The 19,942-nt window shown below is 60.1% G+C and overlaps 1 protein-coding gene across 8 annotated transcripts in view; it reads right to left on the bottom strand.

Annotated features, from left to right (window-relative positions):
* Window positions 1–78: 78 nt before the first annotated feature.
* Window positions 79–19,942, bottom strand: part of PLEKHG5 (pleckstrin homology and RhoGEF domain containing G5) — a 46,114-nt gene continuing 26,250 nt past the window's right edge. For 5 of the 8 annotated variants that reach the window (XM_074377548.1, XM_074377552.1, XM_074377551.1 and 2 more), the window contains 20 exons: window positions 10,324–10,453; window positions 9,175–9,277; window positions 8,743–8,803; window positions 8,310–8,401; window positions 7,715–7,851; window positions 7,302–7,447; window positions 6,535–6,729; window positions 6,275–6,463; window positions 5,851–5,946; window positions 5,106–5,156; window positions 4,559–4,708; window positions 4,096–4,206; window positions 3,802–3,951; window positions 3,544–3,681; window positions 3,265–3,384; window positions 2,580–2,712; window positions 2,373–2,488; window positions 2,084–2,277; window positions 845–1,621; window positions 79–567 (listed from right to left, as the gene is read on the bottom strand). In XM_074377548.1, the coding sequence (XP_074233649.1) occupies window positions 558–567; window positions 845–1,621; window positions 2,084–2,277; window positions 2,373–2,488; window positions 2,580–2,712; window positions 3,265–3,384; window positions 3,544–3,681; window positions 3,802–3,951; window positions 4,096–4,206; window positions 4,559–4,708; window positions 5,106–5,156; window positions 5,851–5,946; window positions 6,275–6,463; window positions 6,535–6,729; window positions 7,302–7,447; window positions 7,715–7,851; window positions 8,310–8,401; window positions 8,743–8,803; window positions 9,175–9,277; window positions 10,324–10,453 (3,099 nt within the window). In that variant the 3' untranslated portion in view covers window positions 79–557. Of the gene's footprint in view, window positions 568–840; window positions 1,622–2,083; window positions 2,278–2,372; window positions 2,489–2,579; window positions 2,713–3,264; window positions 3,385–3,543; window positions 3,682–3,801; window positions 3,952–4,095; window positions 4,207–4,558; window positions 4,709–5,105; window positions 5,157–5,850; window positions 5,947–6,274; window positions 6,464–6,534; window positions 6,730–7,301; window positions 7,448–7,714; window positions 7,852–8,309; window positions 8,402–8,742; window positions 8,804–9,174; window positions 9,278–10,323; window positions 10,454–16,233; window positions 16,391–19,942 lie in introns of those variants that run through there. The other 3 variants (XM_074377549.1, XM_074377550.1, XM_074377547.1) reach the window with 3 other exon arrangements.

Here is a 19,942-nt window from a genome sequence, read left to right as displayed (position 1 = left end):
CCAGAAAAGGGGAGGTTCCAAAAGCAAAGGACTCTTTCCAGGGGAGTATATACAAGTCTTTATAAAAGAATCAAAAGCTCAATAAATATGCAACTTTATACAGAGCCCAACCCAAACCTGGGGTGGCCTTCGGGACTGGGAGGGAGGGAGGGGGTGAGGGCAGGGAATGTCCCATTTGGGGCCAGATGAGGGTGGAGGTGGGAAGGGCTGCCGGGGATCCCAGCCCTGGAGCCCAGCCTAGAGGATTGGAGCTGATGACTTCAGGGAATATGGGGCAAGGGACCCTGCCTCGGCTGGGGGCAGGGAGAAGGAGGCAGGCAGGTTAGTGAAGGTGGCAGCTGTAAGGGGTTCTGGGCCTGGGCCTCTGCTGAGCCCCCTCCACTTCCATCCAGTCTGGCAAAGTGCAAATTGGGCCCCGGGGGTGGTGGCAGGGGTCCTGCCCGGCACTCTGGCTCGTGCACACATAAGGCAGCAGCTGGAGCAGGGGCCGGCACACCCCGGGAGGCACGCTGTCTGCTGTCCCTTGGTTAGTGGCACCCTTAGGGGCCTCCCTCTGCTCAGACCTCCCTGCAGGGTAGAGGAGGGGAGAGACAGTCCTTCCTTGGCTAATGGCATTCAGAGGGGCTTTAGCCACCCTCTCCTCCCCACCGGAATCCTCAGGCCCCTTCACCACTGCCCACCATGGACATCCTCACCGAGGTGCTCGGCAGGTCTCAGGCTCCCTATCCCTTCCCCAAATGCCACCTGCTCCCAGCCATGACAGTGCCCCAACCACTCCCAGGACTCAGTGTCCCCAGTGCCAGCACTGAGCCACCAGTCCTCCACCCTAGGCCAGGCCACTCACGAGGCAGTGAGGGTGGAGTTAAGCAGCAAAGTGGTTCTGATTCGGTAGAGCTGGGCCAACGTCAGCTTCCTGTGCTGAGCAGAGATCCCCGGTGGGGGCTCAGGCTGGACCCTGGGCAAGGCCCCCAAGGGCAGCTCTCTGCTCCTCCTGATGGGTCCTTCAGGCATCCCACCTGGGCAGCTGGCTCCACCATACAGCTCTGACAGCCTGGAGCCACTGCCAAGGCCTGGTGTGCCCTGGTAATCCCAGCTGGGCCCAGCTTCCTGAGAGGAGCCCTGAGTCCTGGTGCCAGCGGCAGGAGCAGCCAGGCAGAGTTCTGACAGGCTGCGGCTGGGGGCTGGGGGCGCTCCACGGGTGGCGGCCCCTGACAGCAGCTGGAGGAGGCTGGCCTCGGATTTGGACTTGAGCAGGTGGGGCAGACAGGGCAGCAGCTGGACAGGAGTGCGGCGGCGGAGGCGGGGTGAGGGTGGGGGTGAAGGACCTTGTGTTAACTCTGGGGGCTGGGGTGCTGGCTCCACCAAAGGGGCTGGGGCCACAAAATCCTGCAGGGAGGTGGGGGAGAGGGTGCCATAGGCAGAGTCCATGGAGCAGGAGCGGCCATCCACTGGGCCTAGGGGCAACAGGTCGCTGGTGGGCGTGACAGATGAGGCAGTGGTGCTCAGAGAGGTCTCGTCTGACTGGGAGCTGAAGGGGCCACCCTCGAACTCGGGAGAGGACAGCATCTCCCCAGGCTCCACCACCACCATGGCCAGGGTCTCCGTGGAGCCGTCCGAGGCACTGTGGGACCAGGAGGGGAGTCAGCCCAGCCAAAGGACCTAGACGGCCTGGTGCAGCCCCGCGCTGGGCCATGCGGAGGTCTGTGGCCTCTGCCTTCCTGGAGCTCGAGGCTCAGAGATAGCCAGCAGGTAGCACACGTGCCCACAACACAGACATCAGTAATGGTGTCAGTCATGACCTTGGCACTCTCCTGCTGTACAGAGTCTTAGAACCTTCAGCTCAGCTCCAGGCAGCTACCACCAGGGGATCAGAGTTGGCACTCAAGTTAAAAAGTGTTTACCATCCTCGCCCCTGGTCTCCAATGTGAGACAGCCCCCACCCGCACTGAGTTCATATCATGGAGCTGTTCAGAGGAAGGGGACATGATGGGGCCCTTCCCAGTGTTAGTGACCTTGGGGTCAGGAGTCCTGGGCTGGAGTCCCTGCCCTCTCTGGCCTGCTGGGTGGTCCCAGGCAAACATACCAGTGCTGGGAGTCAGGGCTGCTGCTGCTTTTGCGCAGGATGGTAGGGGAGCTGGCAGCTGAAGTGCTGCTCTCTCCTCCTTCCTCCTCATCTTCATCCTCCTCCTCCTCCTGCTCATCCTCCTCCTCTTCTAGGCTCTGCAGCTGCTGCTGGCCGCCTGGGTGCTCCTGTGCGCGCAGCTGCTGCAGCTGGTTCTACAGGTGGGGGCGCATGGGGACAGGACGGGTGGTGAGCAGCAACCCCCACCAGGCCACCCTGGCTGCCTGCCTGCCCACTGCTCTGCCCTCACCTGGGCATTGTAAATGGCATCCACCCAGCCACGGCACAAGGCCTGGCCGCTGGCCTGGAACGTGTAGGCACCCACAGCGCTGTGGAACTCATTCAGGTAGATGAGGAGGAAGGAGCCTGTCAGGAAGGGCTCGCATCAGTATCGGCTGAGACCATGTCCCCTGCCCATCACAGGCCCTGCCCAGGGGCACAGGGTCGGGCGCCTCACCAGGGTCCCGAAGCTCCCTACACACAATCTTGTCCACCAGCAGTGGCGGCCTGATGACCTTGGTCCTCTCGGCCTTCTTCACTGCCTTGGTCACCAACAACAGGTCCGTGAAGAGGAAGCAGTACACATCCATCTGTGGGGGGATGGGTGGGCAGGGAGAGCAGAAGCCAGAGATCAGGGGCCTTAGGCAGGGACCCTCAGCCTGTCTGTGCAACGCCTTCCCTCCCCCTGCCATGAAGCAGAGAGTAAAGTCAAAACGAAGAGCCAGACGATTCTCTTTCATTGAGCTGTATAGTCTGCTTGTGACTTATTTCAGTTAAGTTTACATTAAAGAGGAAGAAGGAGGTGATTTTAAAATCATGATTTGCAGGCTCTGGGTTACATAGTGCCTGAAAACTTCCAGCTCAGTAGCAAGACTCTGGGCTGTTCCTGCTCACGGAAGGTGCCCCCTCCCAGGCACCTGATGGGCTGTGACCCTGTTGCTGTATTTGTTGAGTTAACTGCAGCACGTAATCATCCCTCATATGATCGTAAAGTCACTAGTTCTTGAATTGCCACCCAAGTGACTGGGCTGCTAAGAACCACTGACTGGGGGCCCAGGGTTCCGAGGAAAGGGCGGTCCAAACCCAGAGGGCAGGAGCGGGTGGGGTAAGGGCCCTGGGTGTGGGCTGGCCCCTAGGGTCACCTTGCTGTCCTTCCCCTCCTTCATCCTCAGGCTCCCTTCCAGCAACAGCTGTCGTGTCTCCTCAGGGGAAGCGCCAGGGATGGGCGCTGTCAGGTCCAGATGCAGGAATTCCTTCAGGAGCTGGGGGGGGGGGGGGGGCAGGTGTAGAAGAGGTCAGGTCTGACTCCTCATCTCAGCTAGGAGTCCTCGAGTGGGATTCCCAGCATAGCCCCTGACTGCTAGTGTAGCCCTTCCTCGCTCCCAGCAGGGCCAGGGACCCCACACGACCGCAGCGCCCACCTTGTCCACCTCATCGTTGTTGCCCTCCACCGCCTCGTAGGCGTCAATGCGGCTCACCACGGCCGCCAGCCGCTGCCGCTCCTGCCGCTGCCGCATGCACGCGTTCACGTGGTGGATGAAGCGCTCCACGGAGCCGATCTGAGGGCGGGCCATTGCAGTTCAGGCCCAGGGGCGGGGGGACAGGGGAGACGGGGAGGAGGCAGGGGGTGGAGCACCCCCTGCAAATCGGGGAGGGGCTCTGCCCACCGTCCCAGTTACCATGGTGACGACGGCCTCCTTGGCGCGAGGCTCATCTGTCTTCCTCAGCACCGACTTGAGCAGCAGCGGGTACTTGGTGAGCCGCTGGTGGGGCTTGGCCAGCATATCGCTCAGCTTCAGCCGCTGGCACTGCTGGTGCTTCTCCGCCCACTGCGGCAGGGAGGCGGGGGCGGGGCTCAGGGCAGGCCCCGCCCCACGCCGAGGCCACGCCACCACCAGCGCCCGCGCACCTGCCGCCCAGGTGGGCCCACGGTCCTGTGCGCCCGCCCCCCAGAGAGCCCAACACGCCCTCACCGTGACGTAGGCCCGGAAGAGGTCGTTGTCGCGAAGCAGGCCGCGCATATACTCCATGCAGCCCTCCTCCTCCATGCAGTATCGGATGTAGGGCTTGAAGAGGGAGCCGAACTGGCGCAGGGCGGAACCAGCACAGCACCTGTTACGGTGCGCTCCCCGCCCGCTGCGCCCTGCACTAGTTCCTCCTTACTACACTTTCGCGACCACCCCAAGCGGCAAACTTATTATCTCTGTTTTCCACATGAAGAAGCAGCCTCAGCGAAAGCGTTCACCCTTGGCCAGGCAGCAAAGGTACAAGGCCGGATGGGGTTCAAACCACGGCGACCGACTCGGAATTCCTTGACTCCGACCACTAGGGGTCATGCGGGAAACTGGTCCGGGGGGAGTTGGGGCGATAAGCAGATGAGATAGGTGCCCCAGCCCTGCCTGGGTGTGCCCTGACTTTGTCCGACTCGGCCCGTACCATCTTAAAGCCTTTGAGGAAATCCCCGGGCTGCAGCAGCGCCCGCGTGCGCCGCGCCTTCTCCAGCACCGGCACCATCACGCTGCCCCATAGCCCGCGGTGCAGCCGCGCGATCTCCGGGATGTTGCTGAACAGGCGCTCCGCCTCCACCTGGGGGTAGGGGTGGGAGGTGCGCTCGGCCCCGCCCCTCTTCCGAGCCTCGCCCTTGCCCATCCCCACCTGTTTTTTCGTCCTTTGCCCCTCCCTGCCCACTGAAGCCAGGCCTCCACCCCTCTCTCACTCCACCCATTAACCCCCACTACCCCTTCAGCCCCTTCTCATCCCTCCCTCTGACGACAGGCCCCACCCCTCGTATGTCATTCATTGGCCCTACCCCCTGGCCTCCCTACCCTTTCTTCAGCCCCACCCCGAGGCCAGACCCCACCCCTCATCTACTCCACGTGTTAGCCCCGCCCCTGCCCGGCCACTCCCTTGCTTCAGCCCCTCCCCTATCCCCGAGGCCAGGCCCCAGGTACCCTCCTGGTACAGCCCTCCAGGCCCCGCGCACCTCACACAGCAGCCCCGACTCTTGCAGGTTCAGGAGGCAGCACAGGAACAGCTGTGGGGGCAGGGAGCGCTGCAGCTGGTCGGGAGAGGGTGTTCCCAGTCCCAAGGCCCCACCCAGACTCTTGGGCTCCCCTCTACCCCTTCCTCATTCCTGGAGGCCCTGAGGCAGCCTGAGGCAGAGAGGGTTCACCCTTTCGAGAAGACCCAACCCCCATGGCCCACCTGGGGGTCCCCCTACCCAGGCCCCACCTGCAGAGAAGCTCTGCCCCTGCAGTCACACTTGGAACTCTCCCTCCACCTCTGCCCTGGCTCAGTCTCTGAGTTTCTGCCCTGAGTGTGCCTTCCTTGAAACCCCAGGCCCCGGACAGGTGCTCCCCGCAGGCCCAAGTCCCTACACACACCCCCAGTGCCTACCCATTCCGTCTCCACGTCTAGGGCGTGGGCTGCTGGGCACCTGGCACACAGCAGGTGTTTAGAAATAGCCGTTGAATGAATGAGTGAAAGGATGAGGTCTGTGTTAATTGGGCTCAACCTGGTAAACTTGCCCGAAGCTCCCTCCCAAGATGCCCGGGCTCTTGAGAATCACCTCCACCCCAGAGTGTGGCTTTCTTTCACTTTCCCTCCCCTTTGTTGCTGGGCACCTGCTCCTTCTGCAGAGGCCCAAACTCTGCTCAGGAGCACCCAGAGGAGGCCATGGAGGGCAGGTAGATTGGGTGGCTCTGGGCCGGTGTTGGCCCCACACTCACGTTGGTGATCACCCGCAGTTTCTTAATATAGGAAGCCTCCGTGTGCAGGAGCTCCCACACTGCCTCCTGCTGGTGGCACTGCCGCCGGGTCAGCTTCTGTGGGAAGGGCAGGGTGTCATCCAGGAGTCTGGGTGTGTGCCGGGATGGGTGGAGCAGGGGGAGGAAGGGGAGAAAGCCTGCAGAGAACCTTTTACCCAGTTGAGATGCAGAGGTCCCCCAAGTTCCGGGCCCTCCTTGGCCACTATAACAGCCAAGTGACACACTATATTTTCACATTGCCTGAGTTTCTCCCAAGTGGGTTAATGATGACAGGCTGTCCCATGGAACATCCTGTCTCTGAGCTGTAGGAAGGGCCCGGTGAAGCGGGGGGATAACGTCCCCCTTTCCCTGTGGTGGGAGGAGAAGGGCTGCGGGTGGCACCCACCTCATGCCCATCAATAAGTTCCCGCCAGCTGTCCTCCAGCCGCAGGCAGGCGTCATCCTCGTCCTCCTCTTCGTCCCCTTCCTCCTCCCACGAGTCGTGGTCAAAGCGCAGCCTCCGGGGCAGTCTGGGCAGCCCGAAGAGGCCATAGGCGTGCAGCTTGCCCTCCAGCTGCTCCATCTTGTCCACCTCCTGAAAGGAGACCCGTGCTCAGGGTCAGGGCCAGCCAGCTCCCCCAACCCATGGCCCATGGGACCACATACCCGGCCGAAGGCGCTGGTGCTGGGGCCTGAGCTGAAGAAGCCACTGAAACGACTGGCTGCCCGGTTCTTCCAGCTGTCGCCACCCCCACTGCTGCTGCTGGGCAGAGAGCAGCTGGAAGGCGTCAGAGGCTCCTGCCCGGGGATGCTCGCCTCCCCCAGAAACTCCGACATGTTCTTGCGTCGGCGGCCAGGGGCCTGGTTGGAGAGCAGTGGTCAAAGCCAGGTCCATCCTGACCCCAATGGGTTCTGGGACCTCAGGCCAGCCTGGGATGTGGGAAAGTCTCTGCACCCCGCACCCTGGGATGCCACCTCTCCTGTGATCTACACATGCTCTGGGGGCTGAAGGGTCCAGACAGATGCAGCTGGACCACCCCCCACCAGCCGCCAGCATGAAGCAGGTAGGGAGAACACCCAGAGCCACACACATTTGGATGCACATCGAAGCCCAGGTCCAAAAGATCCCAACACACACTCATGAACACAGTCAGCGACACGTGAAGGCTCGCTCCCCACACAACGTCTGCTTAAACACACACACACACACACACACACACACACACACACACTCCTTGGACGGGCACTAGCAGACCCTCCAAGACAAGACCCATCACCCTGGGGTATGGTTAGATCCAGAAAGGGCCACGTATTCGCAGAGCCGGCCCCAACTCACAAGGGGAGATGAAAGCCCCAAGAAAGGCAGCAAGGAGACCAGGTGACCTCCCCTCTGGCCCCTCCCCGCCCCCAGCCCTGACGCAGCCCCTCCTTACCAGGATGTCCAGGCTCTCCCGGCGGCTCTGGGGATCCACGCGCTCCTGGGCAGGGGGCCCGGCCCCGGCTGGCCGCAGGATTGGCAGACTCAGGGACTTGGAGTCCTTCACTCCCTGCTCCACCTTCCCCTCGTCCCCCGGCTTGGCTGAGGTGGCATTAGGGGACAAGTAGAGGTCCTCAACACCCAGGTCCAGTGGAGGAGGGGGCCCCAGTCTTCTCTCCCCACCAGGATCCAATCTGAGGTCCCAAAGCCCCACCCCACCAGCACCAGCCACCACCCAGCAGAGACACCTGTATGGTAATGAGCAGGCTCAAGGCCCAGCCAACAGGAACCTGAGCCTGGGAAGAAGTGCCCATCTCCAGGGGGCCTAGTCAGGCCCCAGCAGCCCTGCCTGCCTAGTCACCTGCTCACCTTTGACCCGCAGGTAGTGTCCCCCAAACCTGTAGGCCTCAAAGGTGAGGGACAGGGGCGTGTTGGACTGATCCAGGTAGATCTCCACTTTGCCCAGGGCAATGCCCTTCCTTTCAAATACCGGCAGCAGCACCTCCCTGCCACAGGACAGGAGGTGTATAAGTTGGGGGCACTCACATGAACCCCCATCCTACCCAAAACTCAGCTTCATCCCGCCTTCCCAAAGGAAAAGACACCCATGGGCTCACACACAGGTGCATGCACACACACACTTGCCCACAGAGGTTCACACACTCCAGCACGCGTCTGTACATAAATCAACACACGTACACCCCCAGGCATTCGTGTCTACACCCCAGGGCAGACCCTGTCCCATGCCCATCCACACGTGTCCCCCTCAGGGCCGTGTATGCCTGGCCTGGAAGACACACAGCACCCAGGCCCTCACACAAGTGTGCACACCACATGGGCAGGGTGCCTGCAGGTGAGGGACATCCTCATTCACAGGCCACCACACAGACACACACAGTCATACCTGCAGAAGGCCGCACCTGCCTCCCAGCCCCAATCCCCCCTTGGCCCCACCAAGCCCTACCCCAGCGACTTCTTCTTCATGGCTGGTACAATCTCCGTCTCTATGTCCACGTTCAGGTCAAATTTCAGGGTGAAGCACTCCTTGCTTGGGTCCTGAGAGGACATGGGTCTCAGCTTCTGCACGCCTTGTCCCCTACCCTCCCTACCCTGGGTCCCAGATGGGAACCCCTGCAGGTAATTGAACCAGGGACCTCCCAGGGAGGCCCCCAGCATCCTTCTGGCTAGAGGCAGGAGCTCCCGGAGTACCCCCAACCCGAGTAAAGGTGGGCAGGGCTTGGCCGCAGGGCTGGGTGGCGAGGGAGGGACATGCTCACTCCAGAGCCCATCCCTGGTCCTGGAATTCAGAGCAGACAGGCCCAGCCTCGGGAATGGAAAGGGCCTATGAGGGGCAGAGGCTGTCAGGAGCCCGCCCTGCCAGCCTAGGGGCTCCTTACATCTGTGTGTCTCCTCCTGGCTTTCTTCTTGGAGAGTTTCAGGCCTGTGCTCTTCCGGTCCCTGCAAGGAAACCAGTGAGGGCAGAGGTTGGAGATGTGGGTGGGCCTTCACCAGGGTGGGATGTGACTGGGTCCCAGCTGGCTGACACCACCTTGCTGGCCCTAGGTGACCAGGTAACCCAGGCAAGCCAAGGCTCACAAGGGGATGTGTGCCCTCTGGTGGCCAACCCAGGAGCCACACTCAGTGGTACCTAGTCAGGTGGAGCCTGATCCCAGAAGCCCTGGAGGAAAACCCTAGGGCAGCCACGGGGTCAGGGGAGGAGAGGAGCTTCCAGTCAGCTCTTCTGAAGCCTCCAGCCTCTGGATCTGTGATCTGAACCCACCCCTGAGACGCCCTCAGGTGTCTGTTCAGCCTACCAACCCCTCACCTACCCCTTGCCATCCACAGAGCCCTCCTCCTCCTCCTCCAAGTCCGCTGCAGGGCTGGTGCGCGGGGGGCATGAGCGGGTAGACACGTTCCGAGCCAGGACAGAGCCTTTGGAGTAAAGTGGGAGTTGGGTTGTGCGCACTCCCTCCCTGGTCCCCTCCTTAGCCTTCCAATGTGGCCGTCTCCGGAGGGGCCACAGCCTGCTACTGAACCTGGACCCCCCTCCAAACTAGCCAGGGCCCACAGTTCTGTGAGGAGAAAACCCAGTCACTGCTTACCATTTAACCACCCTCAGACTCAAAAAGACACAAGAGAGGAGGGTATAGCTCAGTGGTAGAGTGCGTGCTTAGCGTGCACGAGGTCCTGGGTTCAGTCCCCAGTACCTCTGTTTAAATTAATTAATTAATTAATTAACCCCCCACCTCAAAAAAAAAAAAAGACACAAGGCCCTGGATGACAGCCCAGGTGATGCCCTGCCCCAATGCAAATCCACCTGTGGCCTCAGTTTACATGTCTATAAAGTAGAGATAAGGAAGTTCTGCCTCTGGGATCCTTGCAGGAAGGGACCAAAGTCCATGACTCTTCCTTGCAGGTATCCCCCTACCACACCCAAAATCCAGGGGGCCCTGGCTGAGGGGAACAGTCCTTTTGTTCCTCTTCCCAGCTGGGAAAGGAGACAAGGGGCTGGCACTTCTGGCCAGGCCTGGTGCCTGTAAGCCACCCCAGCACAGCCAGTTGGCGGTGGGCCTGGGCCAGGTGCCTGCTTGGCAGGAGGGGTTTCTTGTTTCCTGCTGCAAGTTCCTTCCGACCTGCCCACCCCCACCGCCCTGCTCACTGGCAGCCTGGCTGGAGAACCTGCCCAGAAATCCCCCAACCTGAGGACAGGAGGGAAGGGGGCCTTCTCCATGCTGGCCCGGGAAGGACAGGGACGTGCACTCGGTGGAGACAGGCCTGCCCTCGAGCTGGGGTGGTCCCTAACTTTTTCTTTTGTTAAAAGAACTTCTGGAACAAAGAGGACAGCAGCGGGCTTAGGTTTCATCATTTACAGTCGACTCTTCCGATGGCCGGTTGTGGTTCCCACAGTTACCAAGACACTGTGCCCCAGGCAGGGAGCTGGAGGGGCTGGGCTGGGCCGCGCCCCTCCCTGTGCTCACCTTGGGGGGGCAGGTCGAAGCGGACGTGTCCATCATAATGCATGGCGCTGTGGAACTTGCTGTCACAGGCCTCACAGAGGTTGAGGGGCCCCCGGCGGTGCAGCTGCTGGCAGTCAGCGTGGTGGCATACCTGTGGGGGGAGGGGGGTTGCACTGGGCCCCACGGGGGGGGGGGGGGAGCTGTAGGTCGCCGTACTGTGTAGTACGCAGGGCTCCTCTTCATCTCCAACCAGCCAGTCCCCACAGGGTGCCTGTGCTTATGCATGTAGCCAGCCAACATGTCCCAAGCACCTGCTACGTGTCCCTTCTCGGGGATGCAGAGAAAGCAAAGCCCTGCCCACAAGGAAAGCGGTGCCAAGGGGGAGACTTCGAGTAGGCGACCACAAGGTGGGTGTTACTAGGGCCTCTTCCAGAGTGCGAGCAGGAAGGGTACCAAAAAACAAAGTTGGGGCTGCCGTTCGGTTGGCCCAACTCAGTGTTGGAAACAGAAGGCCTTCCCCTCCTCTATACCCGGGCCTCTGCTCTCAATTTTATGACCTGCCTGGCCCCCAAATAGCTGACCCTACCTGGGCTTCTAAGTCAGGGCATGAAGTGACCCCAGACTGGCTAGATCACCCCAGGCTACTCTCATCCCCACCCCGTCTCACCACCACCACTACCACCACCATGACCTCCCCATCTCCATTCCCCAACCATCCCTAACTCACTCCCCACTGACTCTACTGCCTACTTTTCTAGGGAAACGGAAGCCACCAGAAGTCCTGCCTTCAGCTGCGGGGGCTTCGTCCTGCTCCAGCCCCAGGCCAGCCTTCCACCGAGATCCCCGTGTCCAGCCTGAGTCTGGGGACCCCACTCGGCACCCTCCCATCCCACGTCATCAGGTTTCCCCTCTCCCTGGATCGCTCCCACGGGCGTAGGCACACATGTCCCCAGCTCCCGCTCCATTTCCCTCCTTCCCTTTACAGCTAAACTCTGTAACCTGGGCGTCCGCACACCACTTCCTGTTCTCTCCACCCCTTACCCTCTATTTTCTTTTTCCCAACTTTTTTGTTTTCAAATATTCCAAACCTACAGAAAGGTAGAAGAAAAGTACAATGACACCCAGACACCCTTCTAGCTTCCCCAGTTGTTCAGATTTTGCCACGTCGGCTCACAACCCGCCTCCCCCGGGAGGAAATCATGACATCACCCGAGCACAGACATTGTCCAACCAAACCGCGGTACCACGGTCACACTCGGGCAACAGAGCAGTGATGTGTAGTCTACCTGGGGTCTACCTCGGCGTTCCCCCAACTGTCCAAGTAATGTCCTTTATACACTTTCCTCCCACGGAGGATCCAATCAAGGTTCACAAGTACATTTGGTTGTGTCTGTTTATTCCTTTAAGAATGAATGCTAAGGGAGGAAGGATATAGCTCAAATGGTAGAGCACATGCTTAGCAAGCACGAGGTCCTGGATTCAATCCCCCATACCTCTACTAAAAATAAATTAATTACCTCCCTCCCCCCAAAAAACTTTTGTAAAAAGAATAAATGCCCCCCCTTTTTTTGGTCTTTCATGACATTGATATCTTTGAAGCAGCCAAGCCAGTCGTCTGGCAGAAAGCCCTCCCCGTGGATCTGTCTGGGGGTCTCAGGCTGAGCACTTGGGCAGGGACGTGAGAGAGCGGACTGCATCCTCCTCAGCATGCCCTGGTGCCAGATCCTCACTGGGGGATCTCGCTGTACTTTGTGAAGTCGCTTTTCCTCTTTGTAATGAGTAGGTCATCTGTGGGGTGACACTCTGTGATAGCCCGTTCCCCAGCAATCCCACACTCCAGGGCTTTAGCTCTCTCGGATGACTTCTGCCTAAATCTATGATCACTGTGATGGCTGCATTCAGAGGTTTTCTAGTTATTCCATTCTCTCTCAGATGCTCTCCCATTAAGTCTCCGCCCCCTCCCCAGGTCCAGGACGACATCTGTGAGTCTAAGTCCACTTGTCCATCCTCCCAGGACCCAGCATTTGACACCGCTGGTCTCTTGGAAACAGCTTCCTCCTCGGTCCCCAGGGCCCGTGCTCTGCTGGTTCTCTCACCTCCCAGCCCCCTGCCTGCTCCCTGCCTTCTCCCCAGCTGTGGACCCTTCTCATTTTTACCTACGTCCACCCTCCAGTGACTCCGCTAGTCTCATGCTGAGGGCTCCCAGAGTTAAATCTCCAGTCGGGACTCGCCCAGGACTCTAGGCCAACCTTCTCCATCCTCTCCTCGGAGCCCAACAAACATCTCAAACTTAAATCCTCTGCACGGGAGCTCCTGACCTTTTCCACACGGCTCTGTCCATCCCAGTCACTGGCAACACCTTCCCAGTGTAGTGTTATGGGTTGGACTGTGTCCCTCAAAAAGACAGGTACGTCCTAACCCCCAGTGCTCTGAATGTGCCCTTACTGGAAACAGGGTCATTGCAAATGTCATTAGTTAAGATGAGGCCATGCTGGGGCTGTTAATCATACAGTGTAGACAGTGGAGTAATCTTATGACTGGCGTCCTTGTAAGAGGAGAGACACGGAGACAGGGACACCAGGGAGCAGGCCATGTGACAACGGAGGCAGTGGTTGGGACATTTACAAGCCAAGGAGCCCTGGGGAGCACCTGGAGGCACCAGAAGCCAGAAGCAAGGAAGGGTCCTCCCCTGAAGCCCTCAGAGGGAGCAAGGCCTGCCGACACCTTGATTTCAGACTTCTGGCATCAGAACTGTGAGAGAATAAACCTCGGTTGTTCTAACACCCTAACTTGCCACAGCAGCCCACAGGAGACTGACACATGGGGCCAAAACGCTTGGGGTCACCAGTGATTTTCCTGTTACACCCTGATCCAGGCAACCGACAGCTTCTCTTGGTTCCACCCTTAATAAATACCCATGGCTTCAACCTGGCCACCCTCTCCAGGCCCCCTCAGTCCCTGGCCCCAGCTCCCACTGGCTCTCAGCAGGGTTACAAGGCCTCATGGCTGCTCTCCTGACTCCAGCCTTTGACCCCAGTGTGTTCTCCGTGAGAGGCCACAGTGGACCCGGTTCAAAGAGGAGTCACACATCCTCCTCCAAACCCTGCAACTGATTCTCATCTGCGAGGCTGGGGACCTCGGCCTCCCATCCTGCTTTCCCATCCTGGCTCACACTCCCTCCAAGCCTGCCTCCAGCCTCCTGCCTCCTCCATCTGACATGCTTCTTCAGCCATGCCCCACCTCTGAGCCTTGCCATCTGCTAATCCCTCAGCCTGAAATGCTTTTCCGCAGATACTGAAATGACCAGCTGCCTCCCTTCCCACAGATCTTTCCTCAGAAGTCACCTCCTTGCCCTTCTACAGTTTCCTCTTCTCCACACTCCCTGCCCCGCCCTCCTTTCTCTCCTTCACACTTTCCACCCATGGACAGTCATGTGTGTGTGTGTGTGTGTGTGTGTGTTACACTTTGCTGCTTCCACACCCCATCAGTCAGCCCTGCAAGGACAGCAATCTTTGTCTCTCCGATTCACTGCCCCATCTCCAGTCCTAGCCACTCAATAAATACTGGTTCGATTATTAAGGAGCATGATGGAAGATCACTGGAGACTTTGGCCAGGGAGAGCCCCATGAGAGATTTTCAAGACAACAGACAGAATGAGGATGGTCTGGACAGCAGAGAAAGTGACCGAAGAGAGGAGGGAGGTGGAGATTCAAAGAGTCTGATCATTTATAACGGGGTCGTCGAGTGCCCGGGGCTGCACTGAGGGCTCCTCATCCCAGGAGACAGGGGCTATCACTGTATTTTACGGAAGAGGAAAGTGAGACTCAGAGAGGTTAAGCAGCTTGTCTAAGGCCACACAGCTAGTGCAGCCAAGGCTTGAATCCAGGGTATGTAGCTCCAGAGCCCAGATTTTCACCACATTCACACCATCTCTTGGGTAGTGGAGAAGGGAGAGAGGGGCAGGGGAAGCTGGCTTCAGGTCAGCCTGGGGGTCTTCGGAGAAAAGAAAATCACAGTTTGATGCTCGCTGTTTTGGCTCTTGTGTCCCCTCCACTCCTCCATTAGACAGAAAAGGGAATGTGGACACAGAAATGACAGGTGGCAGGGGGCAGACTGAGGAGGCCACTTGCTCCCAGGGGGCTGGCTTCTTGGGGTCTGAGGCAGGGGTGAAGGGCACCCTTCAACCAGAGCAGCGGTTTCTATCTTTACTTGATCTACTGCTAAAGTGTGAAAACTCCTACACTCGCCACAGCTCTGTGCCCCCGTCCCCGCCCACTCCTCTGCATCCCTAGGGGCTTCTGACAGAGGGCCTGGCTTTGCAGACGCTGGGACCCCCTGCTGCGAGCAGCGTCTCCTGACAATAAATCTAGGGAAAGCACGTGCCCTTCCCTTCCAGAAGCAGCAGAGTCCGTCAGTTCAGCAGCGCTCTTACCCTGTGTCCAGCCTGACACAGCTGCCCTTCGACCCCTTCCAGGACTCTTTCAATTTCCCTGACGGCTTCATTTTCCCAGTGCCGCCCTTGGCACTGGGCAGTGGGGCTGTGGACCCACAAGTTACCCAGATCCTGGCCTCACAGTGGGGGAGCGGGTAACACAGCAGGAGCCATGCTAGGTTGTCGGGGTTCTGCAGGCGGGTCTCTGGAACCCTTCCAGCCCAAGTCCCTCACTCTGTGCCACAATCTTGCTTTTCAAACAATCCAATATACAGACGGCAGATCTTACACAAAGATTCCCTCCTTATGACAGACTCAGCATTCAACAACTATTTATCAAGCACCTACTATGTGCCCTGCCCCACAAAGACACTGGGCTGGAGAGACTCAGGGAGATCCATTCCCCATCACGGTGGTGGGCTTTGGTTACCACCACGCCAGCTCCTCTTCCTCCTCTTCCTGCTACTATTACTATTTACAGTAGCGCTAATACTGGGGACAGGAGCCAGGGCCTGCTGGCAGCTGACCTCCTCTGCTTCCATCCTCTGAGCAGCCCCCACGCTCAGGGACACCAAGGGGGATGCGAGGCTCAGGCCCAGGATCTGAGCCAGGTGAGAGTTTGCTCACTTAGTTCAGCAGGTCTGGTTGAGATTGAAGTTTCAAGAACACCAAGGGAGAACCACTATGCCAACTGGGAGGCTGAGGCTGGGACAGGCAGAGCCTGCTCACGCTGTGTCTGCTCCCCACCCACCTCACACCGCCATCCCCAAACCCCAGGGTCTCCACAGCTCCCTCCAGGTTTGGGGCATCTCCCCAGTACTAAAACAGAGCAGCCCCTTCCCAAAGCCAGACTCCTGGACACTTTTGCAAAGACCCAGGGTCTACTCCCCGCCTCCTTGCTGCCCACCATGCCCTCCCTCTGAGGGCAGAAGCACCCCTGACAGCTGGGAGGGACAGTAGGGTCCAGGGCCCAAAGTTCCCAGGACTCAACCCAAAGAGGGGAGAGTCCACCGGATGGAACTGCCAGGTCAGACTGCATCTCCAACGGCGGAGAGTGGCCCAGGACTTTACAAACAAGAGAGGGGGCCGGGCTCTTTGGGGAGCACGGTCAAAGCTGACCCCCACAGGGATGGGGGCACCAGAAATCAGTCTTCCTGGGTCACATCAGGGTGGCGGCTAGAGGCAGGAGTAGGAGCGGTGTAGGCAGGGCCTGGGCAGAGGAAGGAAAGGGGGAGGGGTGGCCCAGTGCAGGGCCTGGGACCCACAGGTGTGTCCGGAGTCAGCCCCAGACACAAAAGGCCAGGGCTCGGCGGTCCCCTCCGCTGACTGGCCCCCTTGGTGGAGGGGACACATCTCAGGCCTCCAGGCCTCCCCTCGCCCCCCGCCCCCGCGATGCGCAGCCCCGGGCAGGGGGCTCGGCTGCCGCGCGCCCCATGGCTTAGAGACGCGCGGAGGCAGCACGCACCCGCCGCCCGCGCCGCGCCCCGCCCCGCGCGTACCTGGCCTTCCCCGTCGCGGCCGCGACCCCCCGCCCGGCTGGGCTCGGGGTCCCGGGAGGGCAGCCCGGGGCCCGGGCTGGAGGCCGCGCGGCGCCCGGAGACGCCGGGTCCCGTCCCCATGGCGGCCGGAGGAAGCTGCGGTCTGCGCCGCCCGCTGGACAAAGCGCGGAGCCCCGCTTCCTGCCATTGTGCGGCCGCGCCCGCCCGCCTAGCGCGCCGGGACCCCAGGGGCCGGGGAGGGGGGGCGCCCCGGGCCGGGAACACCCTCCTGCCTGCCAAGTCACAGGGCCTTTCCGCTCTGACCCCCAGCCGTAGCGCAAAGGCCCCGGGCTCAGAGGTTCCCTCTCGGACCTCCTCCCTCCCCCAGGGGTGTTCCTTGGATGCTGGGGACAGGACCCACCCCACCGCCCCGTCTTGACTAGGGAACCCCGACCCCCGCCCAGGCCCGCCGGCGCCCCACTCTCCTCGGACCTGTACCCCACCCCCAACGAAAACACTGGGGCACAGAAGGTCCCTCCTGGCCGAAAGGGCATCTTAGCTCCCTCCCTCCATCCTGGGGACTCCTGCCTCAGAGCCTCTGCCCCACAGTGACCTTGTCTCCCTCCCCAGAGGGAGCTCCCTTAATGCTGGTAGCAGAAGAGGGGGGTACCAGACCAGGGACATCCCCCTCCAGGCCTTCAGAACTCTGTCCCTGTTCAGCCCCAGGGACACCTGCCTCTGCTCTGATCACCACTTTCCCACCAGAGCCACACATCCGGGGCTCAGAGGCCCCCCTGAGGGTCATCTTAGTGCCCACTCACAATCCAGGGGAACCCCGCCTCAGAGTCTCAGTCCCTGGGGGGATACCTGCTCCCACTACCCTCGTCAGTGGTGCTGGCAGAGGAGCAGGGGGGGCCTAGCGATCACAGATGGAGGTGACAAGTGGAACGCAGGTGTGTGGGGCAGAGAGGGTAGTACTTTGGGAGGAGCCAGCAGTTGGGTGAGACAGTGTCAGGTAAACCCCCGCAGCCCAGCTCTGCTTTCTGCCAGGTCCCTGCTGCTCCAGGCTGGTCCCTCCTGGCTCAAGGCCTCACGGCTGGTTCTGCGTGTCCTGCCACCAGGGGGCGCTCAGCAAAGACTGAGAGGATGCCGACCAGGATTGGGGTGTGGGGTTGGGGTCCCCACTGCAGCTTGTCAAAGCACTTGTACCAGGAGGTGGAGGAAGGCACTATTATCCTCATTCATTACGCGGGGGATAGAGTGACATAAAAGTCCACAGGCAAGACTGACACCCAGACTTCTGACTCGGATTCTGGAACAGCCTCCCTACGGCACTCCTCAATGCCCATGGGGGCAAGGGACATTGCTATCAACCCGCCCAACCCCTAGACAGTTCCTCCTCAATCTGGTTCTGTGGGGAAAGAGGGTGGGGGAGCAAGGGTCTCGGAAGGTTTCAGGGGGAACAGCAATTCATTCGGGCCAGAAGGTTTTGAGCAAATCTGCTCCCAAATCCCAAGTCACCCACTGTCCCCACCATAGACAAATCTTTTGAAAACTAAAACTTGATCACATCACTCCCCTACAAACCAAACCCTCCTGTGGTTTCCCATCTTGCTTAAAATAAAACCCCAGCTGTGGCCTGGCTCCTACCTTGCCTGCTGGCCGGTTCCACGTGGTGGTCCGCTGTGCTGGCTTCCTGCATCCCTACGACTCACCAGGCTCGGCGCCTGCACCTCTGTTCTCTGTCTGGAACAGCATGTGCCCCTGATCTTCCAACAGCTGGCACTGAGCCCCAGTTTAAATGCTATCTCCCCAAGGAGCCTTTTAACCTCCTCTCAAAATAAATAGCCCCTTACCTTGGAACTCTCAATCCTCTTAAGTTGAATCATTCCCTCCTAAATATCTATTACTACCTGACATTATTTTATTCTTTTGTTCACTTCCTATCACTCTTTCCTGCTAGAATATCCTCTCCAGAGGCCAGGGGTCTCGGCTGTCTGGCCCACGCTTTGTCCTCGGCACTCAGAACAGTCCTGGCACACCGCAGGTGCTCAGTGTAGGCCAGATGATGAATGAAGGCAGAGAAAGGGCTTCATGCCAGAGAAGGCCACTGGAGCAGGGAAGGTCTTGGCCAGGATGTCCCTTCCTATGGCCAGTGGTCAACAAAGCCTTCCCCACTGCCTGACCACAGGCTTTTTCCTTCTTCCTAGCATCCAGGACCTTGGCCTGCTGACCCCAGGCAGGTCAGTTCCCACCTCAAATCCTGCTGGTGTTGCCCAGGTCCCCTGCCCCTGCTGCTGCCCCCAAGGCCAACAGCTGAGCATTCTGAAGTGCCAGGCCTGTGCCAGATCCTGTTCATTCTTCTCAAAGACCATAAGGAGGAGATACTGTTATTCTCCCATTCAACAGACAAAGAAACCGCGGTTTGGAGAGGCAGTGATTGGTCGTAGCGCACTAGCTGGTAAGCGGGAAAGTGGATGCCCATGCTTTGGACCACTACCCCATGTGCCCTGGGCACGGGGGGTGGTGCAACAAGAACAGTCAAGTGATGGTTTGGGCAGCAGGGCCTTGAGGTCCACCCCCTTGGGGACAGGGACAATCCCCAAGCCCACTGGCCTGGGGTAACCAGGTTACATCAAGTGGAGACCACCAGGGCTGGACCAGGGCAGGTCACTGGGGGTCACCTGAGTGACCAAGTCCTGGCCATCCTTGAGTCATGCTCCTGCTTGGGTCTTCCAGTCAGGGCTGGGGATGCTCCTTAGAGGGCCAGGGTCCTGCTGCCCCAGGGCCAAGAGTGCAGGGTCAAGGAACCTGCGGGGTAGGGGAGAAAAGGAGCCCCAGGCCCCCTGAACCAGGGGAGGGAGGAGGCCTCGGCAGGCTCTGAGGCTCGCACCTCCTCTCTACATGAGGGAGCTGAAACAGCCCATGTGGAGGCCCCAGAGGTCCTGGCCTCTGACTCCCTGGGGAGGGGCCCCTCCCCAGCCCAGCCCCAGCTCCAGGCTCATGAGTCAGGACGGGCTTGTTGAAACTGATACCCAGAAACCAGATGCTCAGGCTGATGAATAATGGAGTCTGCAAGGCAGGAGCCCCCTCCCACTCCCGCCCAGCGCCACCTCCCCAGCCCCAGAAAAGCAGAGGCCTATGGGCACCCCCTCCCCCACAATGGTTTGGGGCCCCAGCCTGGTCTGCAGCAGGGAGGGAGCTCCTTGTCAAGGGGAGGTCACAGGTCTGGGCCAAGGTCTGGGGCCAGCTCCATGCTCTGTCCACAGCGGACTGGCCTGGAACCAGGATTTGGGGCTCCCTGGCTAGAGGGACAACCCTGCCCAGGGGCTCCCCAACTGAGCTAAGCTCCCCTGAGAATCTACCAGCCCCAAGGCCCCATCTGGCACCTTGGAAATCCAGGGGTGGAGGCTGCATGTGTGGGCAGGTCAGTCAGCCAGGGAGGAGCCAGCTCTGCCAGGCTGCTCTCTTGCTCCCAGCAGCCCACCTGGCTCCTCCCTTCCCCTAGGCCTAGGCCTCACCCCTCATCCTGGGGTTCTGGCATCCACCTGGAGGCCAAGCCTGCCCTAAGGCCCTGCCCTATAGAGAAACTCTCTGCAGGACAGTCCCACTGCACAGGCTCCAGAAGCCAGTGAGGCTCCTTCCTCCTCAGGGAGCCATCCAGTGGGGACCCGTGCTAGGGACAGAAGGAAAGGCTGTGGTCCATGAACTTCATCTCCTACCCAGTCCC

This window comes from Camelus bactrianus, chromosome 13 (assembly GCF_048773025.1).
Source record: "Camelus bactrianus isolate YW-2024 breed Bactrian camel chromosome 13, ASM4877302v1, whole genome shotgun sequence".
NCBI lineage: Eukaryota > Metazoa > Chordata > Mammalia > Artiodactyla > Camelidae > Camelus > Camelus bactrianus.
Note: the sequence above shows the minus strand (reverse complement) of the source record. Positions and strands in the feature narration are given on the sequence as shown.